Below are 19,061 nucleotides of genomic sequence, written 5' to 3' on the forward strand. Positions count from 1 at the left end.
GTACACAGGAATATGTAGTAGCATGGGAAAGCCTCACAGTGGCACTGTTGTCCCTGCAATGGGCGACTGGACATGACCCAATATTAATGGTGGAGTATTACATAGTATTACTCTACTTTTTAATATAATCCTTGAATGAAAATATCTCATTAGATCTTCTAATTTCTTATGCTATAATCTTTTTATATTTTCTTTTGGAGTTTTTTTGGCTCCGGTTATTCGGCTTGAATACACACAATGTTCGTCGACAGTGTGCAGAGTACGAACTTGAAAAATACAGTTACACAAGCACGTAAGGAATTTACAATAAAGCAGTCCAAAAATTCTTCATAGTCCTGCGTCCTGTAAAATACGCAGAAAATTAAATTCCTCACTCAAACATAGTTGGGTGTAGTTGGGTTGTTTTCTCCTGACCGCCTTTAGATGCCACACTGACGCAACAAGTCTTTGAAAAAGGAGTCAAAATCTTTTCGATCATCTGTTACAATCATTTACTTGTTGTTCAGCGTCCGACAGCTGTTACTGATGTTCTGTTCAGTATAACGCAAAACAGTTTGACACCATCTGTAACCGCAGCTTCAAAAGTGCAGTGCAATGTTGGAGAGCAAAGGAATGCATTTTCCTCATTTTAAATTACGAACTAATAAGCCACACAAGCATTCTATTGCCCAATTTTATTGACTTAGAGTGTTCATGGTCTGTCTAGTAGATGCTGAAACACACAATCTGATCACAGTCTTACTGTCTGATACTTGGAGGAGACTGTTTGGCGCTGGGAGACATTCAAGTTACAGTATCGTTCTACCTGAGTGAATCCATGAGCATTTTCTTGAACTTCTCCAAGTCAACTGTCTTCATGATGACAGCCTTGTGCTTCTTCTTCAGCAGCTCCATGTAGTCCAGCACCATCATGCCTCGGGTGAACTTTCCCTCCAGCTCCACCGTCACTGCCACCTGGAGGAGGAACGCGAGAGGCCGTCGGAATATCGATTCAAGCCGAGATGTTTTGTGCAAGACTCGCAAAAAAAGCGGCGTCCGCTCACCTCTTCGCTCTCAGTTATGAGTGTGTCATTGATGGCTGCAGCCATGGCGTAGGTGTCACAGGAGTTGAACCCTTTCCCTTCGGTGATCTCCTTTTGATAGTCGGCCGACCTAGCTTTCTGCAGAGAAAAAGCTTGGCAGTAAGACGAGTGCATAATAACCCAGCCGAGAACATTGCATAGTTCTCTACTTGTGCAAACACGCTTCTATAACCTTGCTCTTAATGGCATCTTATAAAAGGCATTCCTTTTGGTTGTTTCAGCACAGTTACAGCACACTGCTGTGATGTCACTCTCACCGTCATTGAAAGGCATGAAATCTTCTTCATGAAGGCCGCCTTCACCGTGTCTTGGGCCAGCCACTGGTCACAGAAAGACTGAGGGGAAAACAAGTAGGGACACATACATCAACATATCAATATAAAAGGACAAATGTAATAAAAGCACTTAGGGGTTAAAGTCCCTTCTCAAATTCTATTTGCCCCCTCACCCACGGCAGGCTGCTCCTGCAGCTGAACTCCCAGGTGGCGATGTAGGTGGGGCAGGTGTAGCGGTCCATCACGATCTGGGCAGCCTCGGGGTCGACCACAAAGTTAAACTCTCCGCACACTGTGGTGTTACCCCTGGCTGCACACACACACACACACACACACACACACAAACACACGTACACAATCCTGAAAATCCCAGGAGAACGTCAAGAAGAATACATATCTAAAAAACAAACAGATAACCCACAGTCACAGTTCCCTCCCATGATGTAGAGGGCCTTCAGTTTCTTGGGGAAGGAAGGCTCCAGTTGCACAGCGACGGCCAGGTTAGTGAGGGGGGCCGTGGCCACCAGAGTCACCTGCAGACAGCAACAGCAAAGCAACACACTTATTTCACCCAGTAGCATCTTTTCATGGCTTTGTTGCAGAAACTGGAAACAAGAGAAGAGGCTGATACGAGTCCAGGCTGAAAATAATTAAAAATAGTCCTGTGTTTGTGTATGTGTGTTTGTGTATGTGTGTGTGTGTGTGTGTGTCTCACCTCTCCAGGGTTCTCTTTCGCAATCTTGATCATGGCCTTGACAGCTTTCCTCTTCTGCAGCAGCTCCAGGCCTGGAGCGTCTGGATCTGGCACGTCACCCAGCCCGTCCTTCCCGTGGTAATCTCCAGCATTTCTTTTACTCGCCAGCAGGGGCTCTGAGCAGCCGCGATACACCGGGATCTGTGTAGGATGTGATAGGTCATGCTCCACATAGTGCCATGCGTGGGGTGAAGGACTGAACGACACACCCAGGTACGAGAGCTCCTTAGAACTTACATCCAGCCTGTTGCAGACTTTCAGGACGCGCAGCGTGTTCTTGAGGACGTTCTCCAGGGGCGTGTTGCCGTGGCAGCAGGTGATACCAAGGACCTCAACATCCGGGGCGGCGAGGGCCAACATGATGGCCTGAGCATCATCCACCCCCGTGTCCACATCAATGATCAACTTCTTCTTCATCCTGCGGAGTAGACAACGGAGCTGTTGAGCAACAGCCAGTGTAATGTTACACAACCTGCCAATCCTGCTGAGAGAGCCCGAGGCGATAACACAAGCGAGACATGTTAAGTCGTGTTCCGCACAATCTAATGCACTTTATTGATAGACGTGTGCAGCATCAATTAAGTTACCAGTTGCGACTTGTTGTAAAGTGATAGGTGGAGACGATGGGAAGAACTTTTCAGATGCACAGTGTGGTATTGTTACAATGACACTTTGAAATGTGTGCTTGTTCCGGCATTGTCTTGTAGAGCCACAATATGATCCGTACAGGAAACAGTTTGTCTTGTTTTTTGTGGGTGCACCATCACAGATCAGTTTGAAAATTTGCTGTGTGTCGTTTGGCAGAAACTTTCCTTCCCATCAGCAAGACATAAATTATGTTTCCTTAGTTTGAGTTTTTGCGTCTCCGGTGAAGGAGGGAAACAAGTGAAATGATATTTGCCCGTGCAACATTAGCAAATGCTACGATCAACCTGCCGCTGGGTGTTCATGTTTTGGAGATAATCTGAATCTGCAGTAAAGTATAAAAAGCCTTACCTGGTGAGTGGATCGCGACAAGTTGTTATTGCTTGAGTGGAAGGAGGCGGCTGCTGACTGCTGTAACCCGAACAGCTGCCTTTTAAATCCCAGTGAAACACTCTGGGGGGCGTTGACATATGCAGATGCAGCAGGAAAACTACAACCTAGCGCGAGCAGGAACAGGATGTACAAACGTTTAGAATGGTTTGTTCAGATTTTAGTTTGTGGATAATTCGAACCGAACTTAATGAAAACTGGAATGGCCGAACTGTGTTGCAGTTAGTTGGTCTGCTGCTGGTGCTTTGGAGTTCAATTCAACTATTTTGCAGAAGTGTGCATTTCCATCCTCCAGGACATGCAAACTCAAACTGAGCATTTTCGGTCCTTTTGTAACAGCTCTTGTTGCACAGCAGCGGATCTGAAGCGGCGACAATTGGCTGTTTGCTTGCTGCACATATCCTGTACAGACTTGCTTCACGCGTCACCTGGATAGATGCGGATGTGAATGAGACGAGGGGGTTTTGCTTTCGCCAGAGGTTCTGGAAAAGCCAGATGTCAGCATAAATGTCAGTGAAACTCACCCCGTGTGAACCTATGGTGTGTCGCCCCTGCAGGCATGAAAGATGGTTATGAAATGTTGACTGCTTCCTCATGGAGGCGGCGCTCAACTGGATTCCAGCCATTTATGGTGGATTCCAATGTGGAAAGACTTATAAAACATATGCTGGGCTCGTTCTGGTCCTGTTTTTATGACACACCCTCAAATCCCCCTTAGTAGACCTGTGGTTCCTTGAACTCCTTCATCTCTGATGATGTAAACTGTTTCACTGCCACGGAGAGTTATGTTATTGCTTTTGCCTCTCTTGTATCCCGCAGGATCGAAAGCCTCCATCTCCTAATTCTGTTATACTGAGAATGTGCTAACAGTTTAGGTGAAACTGTAAACTACAGTTATCGTCAATGTAGCAGCAGTAGAGATAGAGATTATTCCGTGTTTGTGCCGGTAAACGTTGCCTATTTGCTACTTTCCTGCTCATTTTAGGTTACAGCAATGCAGGTGGAAAAGAGATAAATCAAAGCATTATACACTGTTAACTTGTATTTAATGTTTACCACAAACTTTGGTCCACTACACATTACAATGAACATAGTTTCCTTTTTTTAATATCAGGGTATTGTTCATAAAGCATTTCAGGACATCTGCAAGCCAGAAAACTTTTCAATCTGCTCCAACATGTACCATTGAACGCAGGAATATTTGACTGTCGTCACAGAAATTCATGCTATTTCAGTGCAGCCATCAGCATCTGTTTGAACCTCTCCAGGTCAACTTTCTTCATGATGGACACCTTGTGCTTCTTCTTCAGCAGGTCCATGTGGTCCACAACCATCATGCCCCGGGTGTAGGTCCCCTCCAGCTCCACTGTCACGGCAACCTGGTGGAGGCAAGACGCGTTGTGATTTCACTGCTCTTTCACATTTATGTCTTCGTCTTTCCTTTTCCTTTTCTTTTTTGACGGCTGAGGACACATTTTCACCTGTTCACTTTCTGTCACCAGGGTGTCGTCGATGGCTGCAGCCACAGCGTATACGTCGCAGGTGTTGAACCCAGGTCCGCTCACCAGCTCCTTCTGATACCGCTCCGTCTGGACCATCTGCAGGGACAATAATAATTTAACAACAGGCATTTCTTCTGAATTCTTGTCTAGTTGTAGTTACTGGACTCTCTCGTACCTTCCTGGTGTGGCAGGAAATCCTCTCCATGAAACGGGCCTTGTCTGTGCCTTGGGCCAGCCAAGTGTCACAGAAGGACTGAGGTGGGAAAAGACGAGTAAATCACGTGGTCACATGCTCCATGGATGGTGTTTCATTTTCTCGTAACAACGGATTTTACGGACCCATGGAAGACTGTTCCTGCAGCTGAACTCCCAGGTGGCGATGTACGTGGGGCAGGTGTAGCGGTCCAACACGATGTGGGCAGCTTCAGAATCAGCCACGAAGTTAAACTCTCCACACACTGTGGTGTTACCCCTGGCTACACACACACACACACACACACACACACACACACACACACACACACACACACACACACACACACACACACACACACACACACACACACACACACACACACACACACACACACACACACACACACACACACACACACATCATCAAACACATTTCCTTTCATTTTCTGTATCGCTCAAACAGTGTGACGCGACGTACACTCAGTGTTTCCTCCCATGATGTAGAGCGCCTTCAATTTCTCGGGGAGGGAAGGATCCAGTTTTACAGCCATCGCCACGTTAGTGAGGGGCGCCGTGGCAACCAGTCTCACCTGTGCAGTCCGAGAAAGTATAGAAAAACAGAAAACCAAATTTCAATTCTTTTTCACACGGACCCGAGAGGTCAGAGGTCAGGCTAATCAATCAAACACACTCCTTCCAAAATATGTCAAAACCCTTCAACGGTATTCCAGGTTTTCCCACTGACCCACCTGTCCCGGGTTTTCATTCACCATCTTGATTATGGCCTGCACAGCCTTTTCCTTCTGCAGCAGCTCCAGGCCCGGAGCGTCCGGGTCTGGAACGTCGCCCAGTCCGTCCTTCCCATGAAAATCTCCAGCGTGGAGTTTTCGAGCCAGCAGGGGCTCTGCACAGCCCCGGTACACCGGGATCTGTGTTGTGTGGGACGGGGTTTTACTTCATCACACACGTGCTGACGAAGGCAGCCACACACAAAGAAGTCATCTCTACACCATAAACAAGCTGTCATTGGCCCGTTTGTCTTCATTAACACACTCACATCCAGCCTGTTGCAGACTTTCAGGACGCGCAGCGTGTTCTTGAGGACGTTCTCCAGGGGCGTGTTGCCGTGGCAGCAGGTGATACCAAGGACCTCAACATCCGGGTTGGCGAGGGCCACCATGATGGCCTGAGCATCATCCACCCCCGTGTCCACGTCAATGATCAACTTCTTCTTCATCCTGTGGTCAACAACAATACGTGAAAATCGGTCATCTCTACTAACACACACACACCTCAAACACCTTCTTCTTCTACTTCGATGTACGATCAGGTATGCTACTACTCTTGCTTGTTTCGGGACTTGAATGTTCATTAGTTCTTCGTGGACACCCGCCTTGTGTCTCTCAACTTCCTGTTTGTGTCCTGGCTGCAGCCCCCTCCCTGGTGTGTTCCAGCTGGTTTTAATTAGAACTCCCTGCTCCCCTGTGTTTTAAGTCTGTGCTCCCAGTCCCGTGTCAGTTTGCCTGTTCTGTCTTTAGATCACTTCAGCGTTTCCCCATTTGGATTATCTCTGCTGGATTTTGTTTCATTTTTTTTTCCTTTAAAGAGAGCTACTTTGTCCCCTCTCCCAGTATCTGCCTTTGGTTCCTGCTTGACTAAACCTGACACAACTTTTTTTCCAAAGCTTTGGCTTATAAGACAAAGCATGTAATGAATACTGCTGAATGGCTTTTTACACCAGGCCCCGAACCTGTTCCACTGGTTTTTGTGGTGCCTCGGGTGGTGCACTTTCAAAAAAAGAAGTTTGTGCATCATCTGACACACATACATCACATTCTATTAGTAATATGTATGTTGAAAGTGACAGCTGAAGAGTGTAGTTGTCATAGGTAAGGATCAAACTGCCATTAGATGTGGCAGCGTTTGGTGTAAAGACAAAAGACTTCATGCAAACCTCTGTAACTATTTCAAAAACATCTATGAGAGCTTTACGTTTGAAACATTATCCTTGTGGGCAGTAACTTGCAGTTTTTGCCAAATGTTCTTGTTAGGAAAATGGTCTCCAATTACAGTGGAAAGTTTCAAAGAATACTCACCTGGTGAGTTTGTCCTGCGTCTTCTCTCCCCGCCGACGGGCTGCTGACTGCCCCGACCAGGGGGGGCAGCCTCTTAAAGGCCACAGACACGCATAGGAGTCGACATATGCAAATGCAGCAGGGAGACATTTGATAGGGGAGTGCGCTGAGTTGTGGTATTTCCTCTGAAGCCACCAGAGCAATTTGATTATTTGTTATATAACGTTGCGGCAGACAAATAATTCACCCCTTGTTCCACAGTTACGAAAAAGAACTCGTGACGTTCTTGTAGCCGGATGCGAGCTCGGGCAAGTCTGTTTTGTCTACACTCTACCCTGCAATCAAAATGAGTGCATGACCTCAAGCGCGGAGACAGAAACAGTATTGAACATAGAAGAAATACCAGATTCATCCCCTATAGTCATTTGTCCTGGAGCACTTTTTGAATTCTGTTTAAAGCGTTCCCTGTCACTCTGACATTGATAAAAAAAAAGCCCTTTTGCAGCACAGACAACCTGTTAAAAAGACGTTGACACACAGGAGGTGCAGCATGTCACTGTGTTTAATAGTCAAAAAAAAGGAAAGAATAAAAAGTACCAACGGTTTTTGCTTTTATACAACGTCGTAGATTGATTTTGTTCACATGTATCCAACCATGATTGCTCTTCTTGAGGAGGAAACACAAATATATTATGATTTCATTTAACTCAGCATGACCACAGGAAGTGTTGCACCCTCTCGTACGAGCTGAGCTCATGTATGAAACGCCATGTCCTTCTTTCAAAATTCCAGTCCTACTTTTGTGCGCTCTCCTCACTCCCCTGAATCTTCCGCCTCCCGCGAGTCCACCCCGGGCTTGGCCAGGTCGGCCCGGACCCGAGCCTGGTCCACGGCGTCCAGCAGGTTTTTGGAGTCGAGCGCGAGGGTGTGAGCGGCCGCCAACATCTGCCGCTGGCACTCCTCCTTCAGGGATGTGATGGAGTTCTGCTGGGCGAGCCGCATCTTACTGATCAGCTCCCCCAAGTCCTTGTTCAGCAGTTTCTTAGTGCCCTCGATCTGAGGCGCAAAGGAGGGTGGATGTAATTTCCCCATGAGATATTCAAGTACGTTCAATACCGCATTCTTATGTGTAAGACTTACAGGTGTTGGTTGTTAATGGGTATTTGTTAAAAAATAAAGACACAAATCCTGGATTTTAACAGTGGTAGACTAGTTGCCGCAAACAGAGTAGAAGTGAGGCCCACCTCTGTGGTGACAGAGCAGTGTAGGGAGGGCAGGATCTCATCAACACTTTGGATCAGGCCACGGAGAGTCACACCCACCGCCTGAAGGTGGGCGAGGGACAGCGAGGGTTAGGGCGCGAGGCGGGAGGGGGAAAATCACAGATACAGAAAAAGATTGTAAGCAGCATGGATGGACCTACCCTGACAGCGCTGGGGTACTCGGAGGCAGGCAGCGTGCCGACGTCATTCTTCAGCTGAACCACCTGCTTCACCATCACCATGACGCCGGTGTAAACCTGGTCGCCCGACCGTTCCAGCTCAGCTGTGGGCCGAGGCTGCAACACAAAGCAACGCGCTGTTTCACTTGTCTAAGTCCAAATGTAGTAGATTCAGGTGTAGGAACACTGTGTAGTCTTTACCTGTGTGACTGAAGGAGGCATCGGGGGCTTCTCTGGAGGACCTGACACACACAGACGCAAAGTGATCCATATTCACACACTTGTACACCCACACATTAATGTTATTTGAAGTGTTTTGCTGCTATAACATTTTGATATTAGACAACAAATCGGCTAAAAGACTAAGAGCGTAAAAAGGTTAGAAAAATGAAGGAACGTGAAATGAAGTCTCTTGAACCGGACTCACCATTTTCTGGGCTTTTTTCAGCAGGCTGTAAAAAAAGACAGTGAAGAAAATGTGGATTCATTTTAAAGAGATTCCAGTTACAAACTTCAGGTCAGGTTATTCCTGTAAATTCCAAATAGATGTAGCCATCATTGAAAAAACTAAACACATGACTTTTTACACTGAATGTCTTACCCTTTACTGCCGCTGTGTGGACAATAAGCGAACTGCACAAACGTTTTGGTTATTTGTAGCACGAGCAGTTTGCAGTGCTTTAAATGTTGAATACAAGAGGTTTAATGGAAATATTAAACCTCAAAAGAAGCTCTAATAAACATTTGTGCTGGAAAGTGATTGATATTAAAATATCGAGAGAGGAAATTCATAGGAGAGCGTGTACAGTACCGTGATTTGTGAATCCAGTCGCGCAACAGGATCCTACACAAAAACACAGCAGGTTGGTTGTGTTTTGCAAAGTGGAAGTGACGTGGGAACATCAGTTTGATGTGTGGTGACATTCAGATTTCCTAAGATTTATTCAGTCACATGTCATGTGTGTGCGTGCGTGTGTTTGCTCTCTCACCAGTTGTCTTTCCTCCTGCTCCAGCCACTGTCCATCCATGAGCATCTCTTTTCTTTGTCTCTGTAAAGTGTTCTCCACTTGCGCTTGCTCTTTCTCCCACGCTCGCATGGTATCTGTCTCTGCTGACTTCACACACACACACACACACACACACACACACACACACACACATACACGCACACGCACACGCACACAGTGTGACTCTTGTGGTTCTCTATTTATATCACTTTTGTGGTTTTTGCAGCTTTCTCTCGTTTTTCCAAGACATGAATTTGCATTTTAAAACTTCCTTGTTTGCTCTCAGTTATTGTCACGAGCTCAGTCGCTTAACTTCCATTTTGTTCGTTAGTCGCCTAAGCATTTCTTTTTCTTTTACACTGTGACCTACTACAGCTGACATTACAGAAAGTGACCTGTCCTTCAATCTTCCCTCTCGTGTTGCAAGGTAATTTTGGAGGTTTGTTCATTATACTATGGTTGACATTAAGCAAAACATCATTTTCACTTCCTCATTTTGGCAGACTTAACTCTGCGTGTTTTCTCAATAGAGATCAATGAATTAGAGCAGGGGTCAGAAATAGCTCAGTTTAACCACAGTAGATCTGCGTCTTTGAGTATGTCCGCTTGTGTTCCACCTGTGTGCGCGGGACTTGAGGAAGGGTGTTGCCTTGGAGTCTGGATGGCTGGTGAGAGAGAAAAAGACAGAACATGTCATTTGAGGAAGAGCCTTTGAAAATGAACCTTGGGTCCACACTTTAAAATTGTAACGTGTAAATGAAACATGACAAAGCGGCACCGCATGACTCTGTATTCCGTTAACTGCATGCTGATCATTTCACAATGACACTTTTGCTTAACTGCTGTTAGAAGTTAAATGATCTACTGATCCTCTAATTCGGTCGGTTTAATACTTACTGTGACATATGTATTGTATAAAGTCTTTAACCCCACAGGTCTGACTGAGTTGATCATAAGCACTAAGATCACCTGGCTACAGGTATAGTATCAGTTAACATGGCATGTGTGTGTGTGTAGTACCTTGGGTGGAGGGTCTGTGTGGCTGGAGTTAAACACTGATGGGACGGGGTGTGACCTGTCTGCCTTCAGTTCCTGCTCCGACTCCATCCTGTGGATCTCACTGTCAAATGCACAAACACAGACAGTTTGTTTGTGTAAGTGGGTCCTAGTGTCAAACTCAAAGGGGGAAAGCCCATTTATGATTCACACAATGACATAAAGTTCTGACTGTGATAAAAAGAATGAATGAATGAGTGTGTGTGAGTGTGCACCTGAGGGAGCCGACGAGCTGGCTGAAGCCGGGCCGGGCGTGCGGCTCGTAGGCCCAGCAGCGGGTGAGCAGCGAGTAGACGGTGGGCGGACAGAAGTGCGGCTTGGGGAGTCGAACTCCAGACTCCAGCTGAATGATCACCTGCCCGTTCTCCAGCCAGGAGAACGGCTGCTGGGCCGTGGAGAATATCTCCCACACACAAACACCTGGTAGAATACACAAACACACACACACACACACACACTAACACACTTTTTTCTCTCTTTAGACCTCGCGTCGCCTACATTTTCATTTGGACACAAGAGAAGACAGTCACACAATCTGCATGTGGAATGAACGTGTTCTCTCACCAAACATCCAGACATCACTGGCTGTGGTGAAGCGTCGGAAGTTGATGGATTCAGGGGCCATCCATTTGATTGGCAACCGACTGATGGAGGCTGCACACGGTGGAGGAATAGATGCAAAACAAAGAGAATTGGGGGTCTCATTTATAAAACTGTGCGTAGGATCTTTACTAAAGGTGTACGTGTGCCCAATAGCCCAAAATGGCGTACGCAGAAAATAGCGAGGTCCGAAGAAACAGAGTTGCAGTAGTGAATTTGCAGTCTGTCTAAATGCTGCAGTGTCTCAGGGCGAAGGGGAAATTTCTCTGTGTTGTGCCGCTGTTGAGGAAGTAAAAGGAGTTGGTCACCGGGGCGAGAAAGAAGAATTGTGACCGCTGTGTGCGAGGCGCCAATCGCTCTTCTCACATTCACTTTCTACAGTCTGACTTCGGTTCACGACCTCACCACCTGTGTCGCTTATTCCCCTCGTCTCCAGAGGGGTCAGAGTTTGCCTACGGTGCGCACATTCTCCCGTCAAGTTTGTTTTTTATAGATCACGACCTTTGCGTGGGAGGTGGCGTACGCACGTTTCCTTTATAAATGAGACCCCCGATGTTTACTTTCATAAAGACTGAAATAATGTGCATGCATGATGAATAAAATCCACACTATGCTCTAAGGAAGGAAGACAGGCACTTCAATACACTTGAAATAGTTTTGTCTACACTGCAATTCTCTGAAATGTTGACCACAGACATTCAGGTGTGCAAGTGTGTGTGTGTGTGTGTGTGTGTGTGTGTGTGTACCTTTATAATACTCATGCTCATCAATGTAGCGAGACAGGCCAAAGTCACCCAGCTTGACGCAGTCAGGCGACTTCACCAGGACATTTCTCACCGCTATATCTCTACAGCAGAGAGAGTAGAGACAGTAAAGGGACAGTTCACCCCAAAATATCAAACGGCATGCATACACATAAGAATACACATCGATTATTGTGCTTTATGTAAGTTTTCTCCGCCGCTGAAGAGGATTTCTTTCCAGCAGCCGGTGGTGGTGGTGGTGGTGGTGACAGGAGATGGCCAAGAGTGTCGGCCAAGACATGAGGTCAAAGGGCACCACACACCCCCTGCTCTTCAGACTGGATGCTCGTGTCAAGACGCCGGGCTAACGGGTTAGCGTGATGGCTTCAGTAGAAGCAAAGAAGGGATAGAAATATAAGACGAGTTTGTTTGTATTCCCCCGCTGGAGACGGCTGTTGGTGAGAGCAAAGGAATGAGGTTGGACACTGGACTTGCAACAATGTCTGCTCAACTGGTGGGTAAACAGCTGTTGATGCTAAGCCAAGCTATGTAGCAATGCTAGGTAATCTTTAGATGGGGTCAGCCCTGTGTTCCCACAGCCCAGTCGCTCCCCTGTAAATTGGCCCCTTCCAGTTCCTCAAGTTGACATTTGCTTGACACTTGATGTGGAATAACAAGGCCCGAGCGCCGGGAATAGTTTTTAACATTACTTTTTTTTGAAGCTCATTTCACTGCAAAGCAAGTTTTTTTTGTTTGTTTCATTTTTTAGATTTTTACAATACTCCAAATGTTAGCGTCTACTAGCATCCAGTACAATTCACTCTCTTTAGCGTCACATGTTTGCTGAATTTCAGTGTTTGAATGGGAATATTTTGAAATGCAGTGTTGCTACTGTAAATACAGCAGGATGCCGGCTGGGTTTTTTTGTTTGTGTTTTTTTTTCTTAGGAAAGGTGCGGGGCTGTGTTACCTGTGCACCATGTTGAGGCCGTCCAGGTAGGCCAAGGCTTTGCAGAGCTGCAGACAGTACAGGATTAACGTTGGCCTGGTCAGGATGTTCTGCTTCTCCACGAGGTAGTGGCCCAGCTGTCAGGGGAACAAAAACACCTGCTCTTATACTCGATGAAATATAAATTTCGTTCGCAATCATGTTGAAGGTGTTGAGAGGCTAAAACGTGCCTATGTATGAACTACACATGAATTTTTTGATCAGTTTTCTAGTTCAGTCATGTCATCACCTTTACACTTGAATTTGAGGTGAGATGTGTCCCCCATGTATTATAGAAATAATACAGATAAGTATTGGATTTGGAATTTTCCAAATGGCCTATGCCGCAAACACATGCAAACTCAAAAAACACACTTCTCCATGTTCATAGAGCTCCATGACGATCCAGACAGGATCGACCTCAATGACTCCAACGAGACGCACAATGTGGGGATGATCCAGATTTTTCATCAAGCCTGCAACAGCCAGAGCAATACACCACTGATTAATAATGTATCATATTTGAATGATTTATTGATGTCAGAAAGAAGGAGAAAGATTAACAAGACGTGTTTGCCGTCTAAAGCTTTATTTTCAGCTTTTCTTTCAGTGATAATAGCGACCGTGGACACGCAACGCTTTCAGTTCTACTTTGCTTTAAACCCACCTGACGGAAACACACTCTTACCACAGTTTGTGTGTGGCTGAGCTTGTGAAAATGATCGATCGTGAGCTCCCTCTCAACAATCGCACTCACATTCACACTCACATTCACTCACAGCATCGCCATCAACCTTGTCCAACATCGGGACTTTAAGAGCAGCGAAATAATTTAGTTTTTCTTTTACTGTCCTTCTCTACCAGGTGATGCACACTGAGGCCTCCGGGCTCCTCTATGCAGAATTCAAACTGTAAGTCTCTATTTTGTAGACTTTGCAAAGTGACAGGTGTTGCGTTTCTTGCTCAATCGCTTCCCAAGGATTGTCCATGAATTCGCTTGCAACTTCATGTTGAATTGCCTGCTTTCCTTCGACACCCACACCCACGTCAGTCAGCCATGGAAACAAAAAAAATCTTTTCACAAAGCCACAGCCACGCAACAGGAAGTCGACTACAGCCACTTTGTGACTTATGAAACCCTGAACTGTTCCAAACAGAGATGCACCACTCTTCTATTGTCACTTCCCGTTGATATCTCTTGTTTCTGTCCTGTGTGTGTAAAATCCTGCTACTGCAGGGTGTCAGTCTGTGACTAGAGTAGGTGGAAGTTCTACATTTCCTGTTACTTAAGATCTGGCCGGGTGTTATGTTGTATCACAAGTAAAAGTTTCTCAGAGGGAAATAATCACTGCACCGGCCTCGTTCTCACCAGCTTCGCTGAGAAACTTCTCCTTTACATCCGCTGAACAGTCCTTGCATGTTTTGACGGCCACGCGGATCCTCTCCCCAGTCTGCAAACACACGTGCATTGCACGAAAAAAAGTGTGTTCTGTGCATTCTCACAGGCGCATTCAACTCTTAGCATTATTACTTTCATACTTAGCGTGATATCTGGTGGTGAACTGTGCTGATAGGTAGACAGTAGGTGAACTCACGGGGCTTTTATAAACTCCGTCGTGAACCTCTCCGAAGAATCCCTCACCCAGGATCTGACCCACAACAATGTCATCTCTGCATATCCGGTGTTTGTCTGGACGCACACACATTAAGAAACGGAGATAATTAGTTGTGTGTATTGATGATTTTTTTTTCATGAAACCTTTAAATAAACATGCAAACTAATCACAATTTGAACACCACCTGTACTCATTTTAATTTCATTCTGCTGCTTTCAGGTTCCTCAAGAAAGAAAAGGCCTGGAAGTATTTCAACCGCCAGTACATGTGCAGGTGAGTAATATGCTAAAACCTCTGAAGGTACTTTCGGAAGAAGGAGCTCAGATGTTGAAAGTCAAACCAATACACAAAGTTTACTTTTAAAAATGAACCTGTCAGTGATGGGTTTTTTTTTACCCTATTATCCCCACAATCAAATAAAGTAAACAAAATAAGATTGTTGATGGTAACGTACTGCTCGTAAACAGTCTACTCACCACCAGAGTCTGCTCCGCTTTCTGAAATCTCAGCATAAATATCAGAGTCTGTAGTTGAAGGAAAGTGTTGAAAATTAATTTTGCTTCGTATTTACATGGCGAGCACCAAGCAAGGAAAACAAATTTATTGAGCAGCCCATGTCGATTATTACTTGGCAAAATATCAAGTGATAACATAAGCGGAGTGGATGCAAAGCTAAGAAATTAAACATCCAGCCGACATGAAACCTAAATCAATATTAAATATGAACATAACAAATGAGGTTTTAGACTCAAACCTCGATCAGGAACACCGGAAGCACCACTGCAGGAGACGGAGAGAAAGTATTTTTTTACTGCAAGAAGTCAAAGACCTCTCACCTACAAATCAGTCCTTTTTTTGACCAAGCAGAGGCAAAAATATGAAATGATATTCAACCAGAACATATTTTAATGAAGAGGAGGAAGGTGTGGGGAAAAAAACCCTCCCAAAAACAGTATACGTTTCCAGCAATAATTTATCACCACAATGGAAAAACAAATCCGAAGTCTGAGCGTGTCATCTTTAGCAACATTTACGAAACATTAATTTCCAACACACTTACTGTTTTGGGATGTCAGGGAGTTTCTGTCTTGTGTTTCTCCCTGTAAGAACCACATTGAGTTACTTTAGTTGTAGTTGTCAATGCAATGGGCCTAAAAATTTAAATTTCCCATTTAAGGACATAGCGTCATTGCTACACAGCACATAAGGGTTGGAAAGCAGTTTAAAAAAAATCCCTCTTTGAGGTGTGAAAGAAAGTGGAAAGCAGAAAACTACAAATACAAAGATAAGTCAGGGGTTGGTGAATATTAGAAAGGGCCCAGGTCTGTGTGACTTTCATTACGTGTTGGTGTGAGAGTTATTGTACCTTTGCTGGGTCTGACAATGAGCGAGCTCTCAGAGCTGCTTTCCAGACGACAGTAGCCGTCGATCAGGTCGGCCATGTTCTCCGCCACAGACAGGGAGGTGGTGTGCACTGACAGCGGCTGCGGGGTTTTGGTGCAGGAGTATTTGAACAAATACTAACAAATACTAAAACCAATTGGCTGCTCTTCTAATGCAACCATAAGCAAGGGAGTGAACTGGGAAGTGTAGCGATACCTCCACGGCTCCTTCCATGTGCACAGAGAGCAGGGCCCGACCTTCGCTGCCTGCAGTGCAGGAGATGCTGCGCACCTGGGAGAACGCGGCCAGACAGACGGGCTGCAATGGGATAAAAGATGTCAAACTTTGAAATAAAGACAGGGAGGCAATGACACACCTTCACATAGAGTTGGGTGACTTGAATAAAGAACAACAACACGTCAACACGAATTTGACAAATGCTGAGAAGAAGAGTTTAATCTCACTGTTGAGTTCTCCGTTTGTTGACTGATGCCTTCAGGGCCAACGACCAGGTCTATCGATATGCCCCAGCCATGCTGTAGACACAGAAAAAAACACACCCTTTGCAAGACGCTTGACTCAACCGTCTATCAAACTGTGGAGATAACTACACATTTGTTTCTTGGGCACAAATCAACCCGTCAGACGCTCACCAGCAGCTGGCAGGCGAAGCTCTCCTCGGTGAAGCTGTAGCACTGAGCCAGAGTGGTGAAGAACTTGGCCACACACTGCTCCTGCTTCAGAGTCGAGTAGCCCTGAAACGTCTGCTGGATCAGCCGACGCAACTGCTTGGGCTGACACACACACACACACACACACACACACACACACTCGCATTGAATTAGCTAACCTGTAATTAGTCCTTAACATGAAGAGGGTTTTCAGGCAGAAAAAATAAAGATGTAAACCAGGCAAGTGACTGAGTGGCCTTCCTTACCTTCATGCTGTCTATCAGCTCTCTGGGAAAGAACAGGTCCAGGCCCACGTCCTTCCTAATTGGGGGAAAGTCAGACCACTACCATGAAGCAAATTAAATGGAAGAGGATGATGAGGCACACACACAACAATCACACTCCACTTACTCTAATAGTTCAACGTTGGACTTTTTCTCCAGACCGTTTGGATTCATGTCTTTGTAGAATCTCCTGAGTAACGTGTTAAACAAACGCAATAATATTCAATCATTTATGAACCAACATCCTTTGCTTTTTCATGAAGAACATCAAATTATTGCCCCTTTTTGTCCTGTTTTCGGATGAGCATCCTTCGTTTGAGCATGAGGAGCAGTACCTAATCTCCAGACAACCAAGCTGTAGAGCCATCCCATCGCTGACTTTTGAGGCATACTGCTGCATGTAGTCACTTCGTACCTGAGGGTAAGTGCCCACACCTTCAGTTGACTACAGCCACACTACAGCAACACTGACACTTATTTCTGATTCTGACACATGTCACACACACACACACTGACCTGTTGGTAAAAGTAGAGCATAGTGGTTCTGTCATCTTGGAATTTCTCCATGAAGTCTGATGGGATGTATCTGAGCCTCAGGTCATATCTGCACAAACAAGCATCACAGTTTAATCAAGGCCTATTTTGGGGAAACACATCACATCTTCACTAGCATCAAAAATTGATATAGGGGTATTGGTATGGGTATATAAAATGATAAGAGTCATCTTTCCCCTTTTTCTTTTAAACGTACTCATATCATTTCCATGACCACAAAACCCCCCAGCGTGTGGTGTGAAGACAGAAGTGCTGACCTCCACTCCGCCTCCAGGTGTTGCTGTTCGTAGCGCTGGGTGAGCTCGGACACCGTCAGGTCCGGGTGCAGCCAGTGCATCTCTGAGGACTTGAGGTGTTTGAGGAGGAGGCCGTAACTGAGGCTGTGTTTGACCTCTGGACCCACGCAGCCACTGGACAGCACCACATGAATGACATCCTGGCAAAGACATCCAAAAATGTTAATATGATGATAACAGCATGCAGTAGAGCATAGTAGAGTAAATAGTTGTAGAGTAGAGTCGACCTTGACAGTCCAGCCCTCCTCACACCGGACCAGTTTGAAGTTCTTGCCCAGGTTGGAACTGTTGCTGAGGAAACACACTTTGATGATCTTCACCGGGAAGATGCTGTCCCTGGCAACAGTTGTCGTGGGAGAAACATCCGAGGAGTCTGATCGGCTGTTGGAAGACATGCTCCTCCAGTACAGGGTGCTGGTGTCTCCTGACATAACGCGCACAAGCACACACACACTCAACACACACACACACACACGGCGTGAATGCTACTGCTCAGAGACATGCATTGCTGTCACGCCTAGGCACACTATTCACTCTTCTCTCTCACACACACATGCCGTCACATTCACGAAGGGATGCGCTGAAGCTGGAGACAGACAGGGGTGGAACACAACAATCACAACACAATCTTTGTACGTAGGGTACGAAGAATTTGCCGAACGTTCACGCGTCGGCAAAAATATTTGTCTCGTGCTGCGATCCCTCTGTACTCACCAGTCTTGCACAAGTGCAACCGCTCCGCATTAGAAATGCGCCGTTGCTCTTTATACCTGGAGACAAGTCAAACGGCAACCGCAAAACTGCACCTGAATATTCCTTTGTAAATAATCGCGTGTTTTCTGTCTGTCTCCTTCGACAGGCTGACAAGAGTCGTCTGAAGCTGCGTCCTGAAGAAGAGGCACATCAGTGAGTAAAAGAGGAAACGGCACTTGCAGAAATATAAGGAAGTTGAATAGCAGCAAACAGAAAAACTTACAGGACTGATGAAACTGCCATGTCGCCCCCTATCTCACATGCAATGGCACAGTACAGCAAAAAAAGAGAGAAGGGGGCACGGCCTACAATTTGATCACTTCTCTTTTCTGAAGGTTGATGAGCAGAAACACAGGGCAGGTGAAAACGGTGTTTTTGCAGTTCAGTTTGTTTTATCCTCCAGGTACAGCAGTGCAGATGGGAAGTAGCCTACATTTTTCTTTTCTCAACATTTTAATAAATAATTATACTAATAATCAAATATTGTAAAGACCACCATCTCTGCTTAGGGAAATAACAATGTTCACTGCATTTCATTCTAAAAGCTTCAAAAAAGAAAGAAAACAAAAAAAGAAAAAACTTTTCTCTGAGATGAGAAGCATTGATGCGAAGCTGTGGAGACAATTTTCATCTCACTAGTTCAGACCACTTTGAACAACTGTAGCTGTTGAAAGGTGTGGGCTGCGCGTCAGTGGCCAAATGGGGCCGAAGAACGCGTCGCTGTGTCCCCACATGCGTGAGACATCCTGTT

General features: G+C 45.7%; 3 protein-coding genes across 6 annotated transcripts; all 3 read right to left on the reverse strand.

Annotated features, from left to right (window-relative positions):
- Positions 1-659: 659 nt before the first annotated feature.
- Positions 660-3,442, reverse strand: LOC118301924 (inosine-uridine preferring nucleoside hydrolase). Of its 2 annotated transcripts, none has more exons than XM_035627619.2 (8): positions 3,108-3,442; positions 2,349-2,529; positions 2,073-2,252; positions 1,779-1,890; positions 1,531-1,667; positions 1,340-1,417; positions 1,044-1,160; positions 660-954 (listed from the first exon to the last, which is right to left on the reverse strand). In XM_035627619.2, the coding sequence occupies exons 1-8, from the start codon at positions 3,224-3,226 to the stop codon at positions 802-804; spliced, it is 1,077 nt and encodes a 358-aa protein (XP_035483512.1). In that variant the 5' UTR covers positions 3,227-3,442; the 3' UTR covers positions 660-801. The 2 variants fall into 2 exon arrangements, with proteins under 2 accessions (XP_035483512.1, XP_035483520.1); XM_035627627.2 differs by having other exon boundaries at positions 2,349-2,549; positions 3,108-3,236.
- A 733-nt stretch (positions 3,443-4,175) lies between these two features.
- LOC118301937 (inosine-uridine preferring nucleoside hydrolase) lies at positions 4,176-7,125 on the reverse strand. Its single transcript, XM_035627640.2, has 8 exons — positions 6,940-7,125; positions 5,901-6,081; positions 5,593-5,772; positions 5,322-5,433; positions 4,988-5,124; positions 4,824-4,901; positions 4,628-4,744; positions 4,176-4,525 (listed from the first exon to the last, which is right to left on the reverse strand). Exons 2-8 carry the CDS (start codon positions 6,078-6,080, stop codon positions 4,373-4,375), a joined length of 957 nt encoding a protein of 318 aa, XP_035483533.1. The 5' UTR covers position 6,081; positions 6,940-7,125; the 3' UTR covers positions 4,176-4,372.
- Positions 7,126-7,462: 337 nt separating this feature from the next.
- On the reverse strand, positions 7,463-18,760 carry LOC118301915 (protein-tyrosine kinase 2-beta-like). Of its 3 annotated transcripts, XM_035627608.2 has the most exons (31): positions 18,534-18,760; positions 18,272-18,444; positions 17,785-18,143; positions 17,519-17,697; positions 17,223-17,310; positions 17,042-17,121; positions 16,834-16,896; positions 16,689-16,743; positions 16,405-16,545; positions 16,216-16,287; positions 15,968-16,069; positions 15,735-15,852; positions 15,429-15,468; positions 15,123-15,148; positions 14,845-14,892; positions 14,348-14,442; positions 14,122-14,203; positions 13,128-13,228; positions 12,735-12,850; positions 11,769-11,869; positions 10,987-11,076; positions 10,638-10,842; positions 10,387-10,486; positions 9,984-10,031; positions 9,349-9,474; positions 9,171-9,203; positions 8,787-8,811; positions 8,561-8,601; positions 8,342-8,476; positions 8,163-8,243; positions 7,463-7,974 (listed from the first exon to the last, which is right to left on the reverse strand). In XM_035627608.2, the coding sequence occupies exons 3-31, from the start codon at positions 17,986-17,988 to the stop codon at positions 7,732-7,734; spliced, it is 2,838 nt and encodes a 945-aa protein (XP_035483501.2). In that variant the 5' UTR covers positions 17,989-18,143; positions 18,272-18,444; positions 18,534-18,760; the 3' UTR covers positions 7,463-7,731. The 3 variants fall into 3 exon arrangements, 2 of the variants coding, with proteins under 2 accessions (XP_035483501.2, XP_047187525.1); XM_047331569.1 differs by lacking the exon at positions 18,534-18,760 and having other exon boundaries at positions 7,832-7,974; positions 8,059-8,243; positions 18,272-18,487; XR_007030576.1 differs by lacking the exons at positions 7,463-7,974; positions 18,534-18,760 and having other exon boundaries at positions 9,349-9,470; positions 18,272-18,487.
- Positions 18,761-19,061: the final 301 nt, after the last annotated feature.

This window comes from Scophthalmus maximus, chromosome 1 (assembly GCF_022379125.1).
Source record: "Scophthalmus maximus strain ysfricsl-2021 chromosome 1, ASM2237912v1, whole genome shotgun sequence".
In the NCBI taxonomy this organism is placed as follows: Eukaryota; Metazoa; Chordata; class Actinopteri; order Pleuronectiformes; family Scophthalmidae; genus Scophthalmus; species Scophthalmus maximus.

Coding starts and splice junctions, on each gene's coding strand:
- LOC118301924 (XM_035627619.2), bottom strand. CDS start 3,226: ATGTCAACGCCCCCCAGAGTGTTTCACTGGGATTTAAAAGGCAGCTGT. Junction 2,530..3,107: donor TGTCGCGATCCACTCACCAG/GTAAGGCTTTTT, acceptor TCTACTCCGCAG/GATGAAGAAGAAGTTGATCA. Junction 1,161..1,339: donor TTTCATGCCTTTCAATGACG/GTGAGAGTGACA, acceptor TTTTCTCTGCAG/AAAGCTAGGTCGGCCGACTA.
- LOC118301937 (XM_035627640.2), bottom strand. CDS start 6,080: ATGAAGAAGAAGTTGATCATTGACGTGGACACGGGGGTGGATGATGCT. Junction 5,773..5,900: donor AAGTCTGCAACAGGCTGGAT/GTGAGTGTGTTA, acceptor CACACAACACAG/ATCCCGGTGTACCGGGGCTG. Junction 4,902..4,987: donor GCAGGAACAGTCTTCCATGG/GTCCGTAAAATC, acceptor TTCCCACCTCAG/TCCTTCTGTGACACTTGGCT.
- LOC118301915 (XM_035627608.2), bottom strand. CDS start 17,988: ATGTCAGGAGACACCAGCACCCTGTACTGGAGGAGCATGTCTTCCAAC. Junction 13,229..14,121: donor GAAGTTTCTCAGCGAAGCTG/GTGAGAACGAGG, acceptor TGGCTGTTGCAG/GCTTGATGAAAAATCTGGAT. Junction 8,812..9,170: donor GACTGGATTCACAAATCACG/GTACTGTACACG, acceptor CTTTTTTTACAG/CCTGCTGAAAAAAGCCCAGA.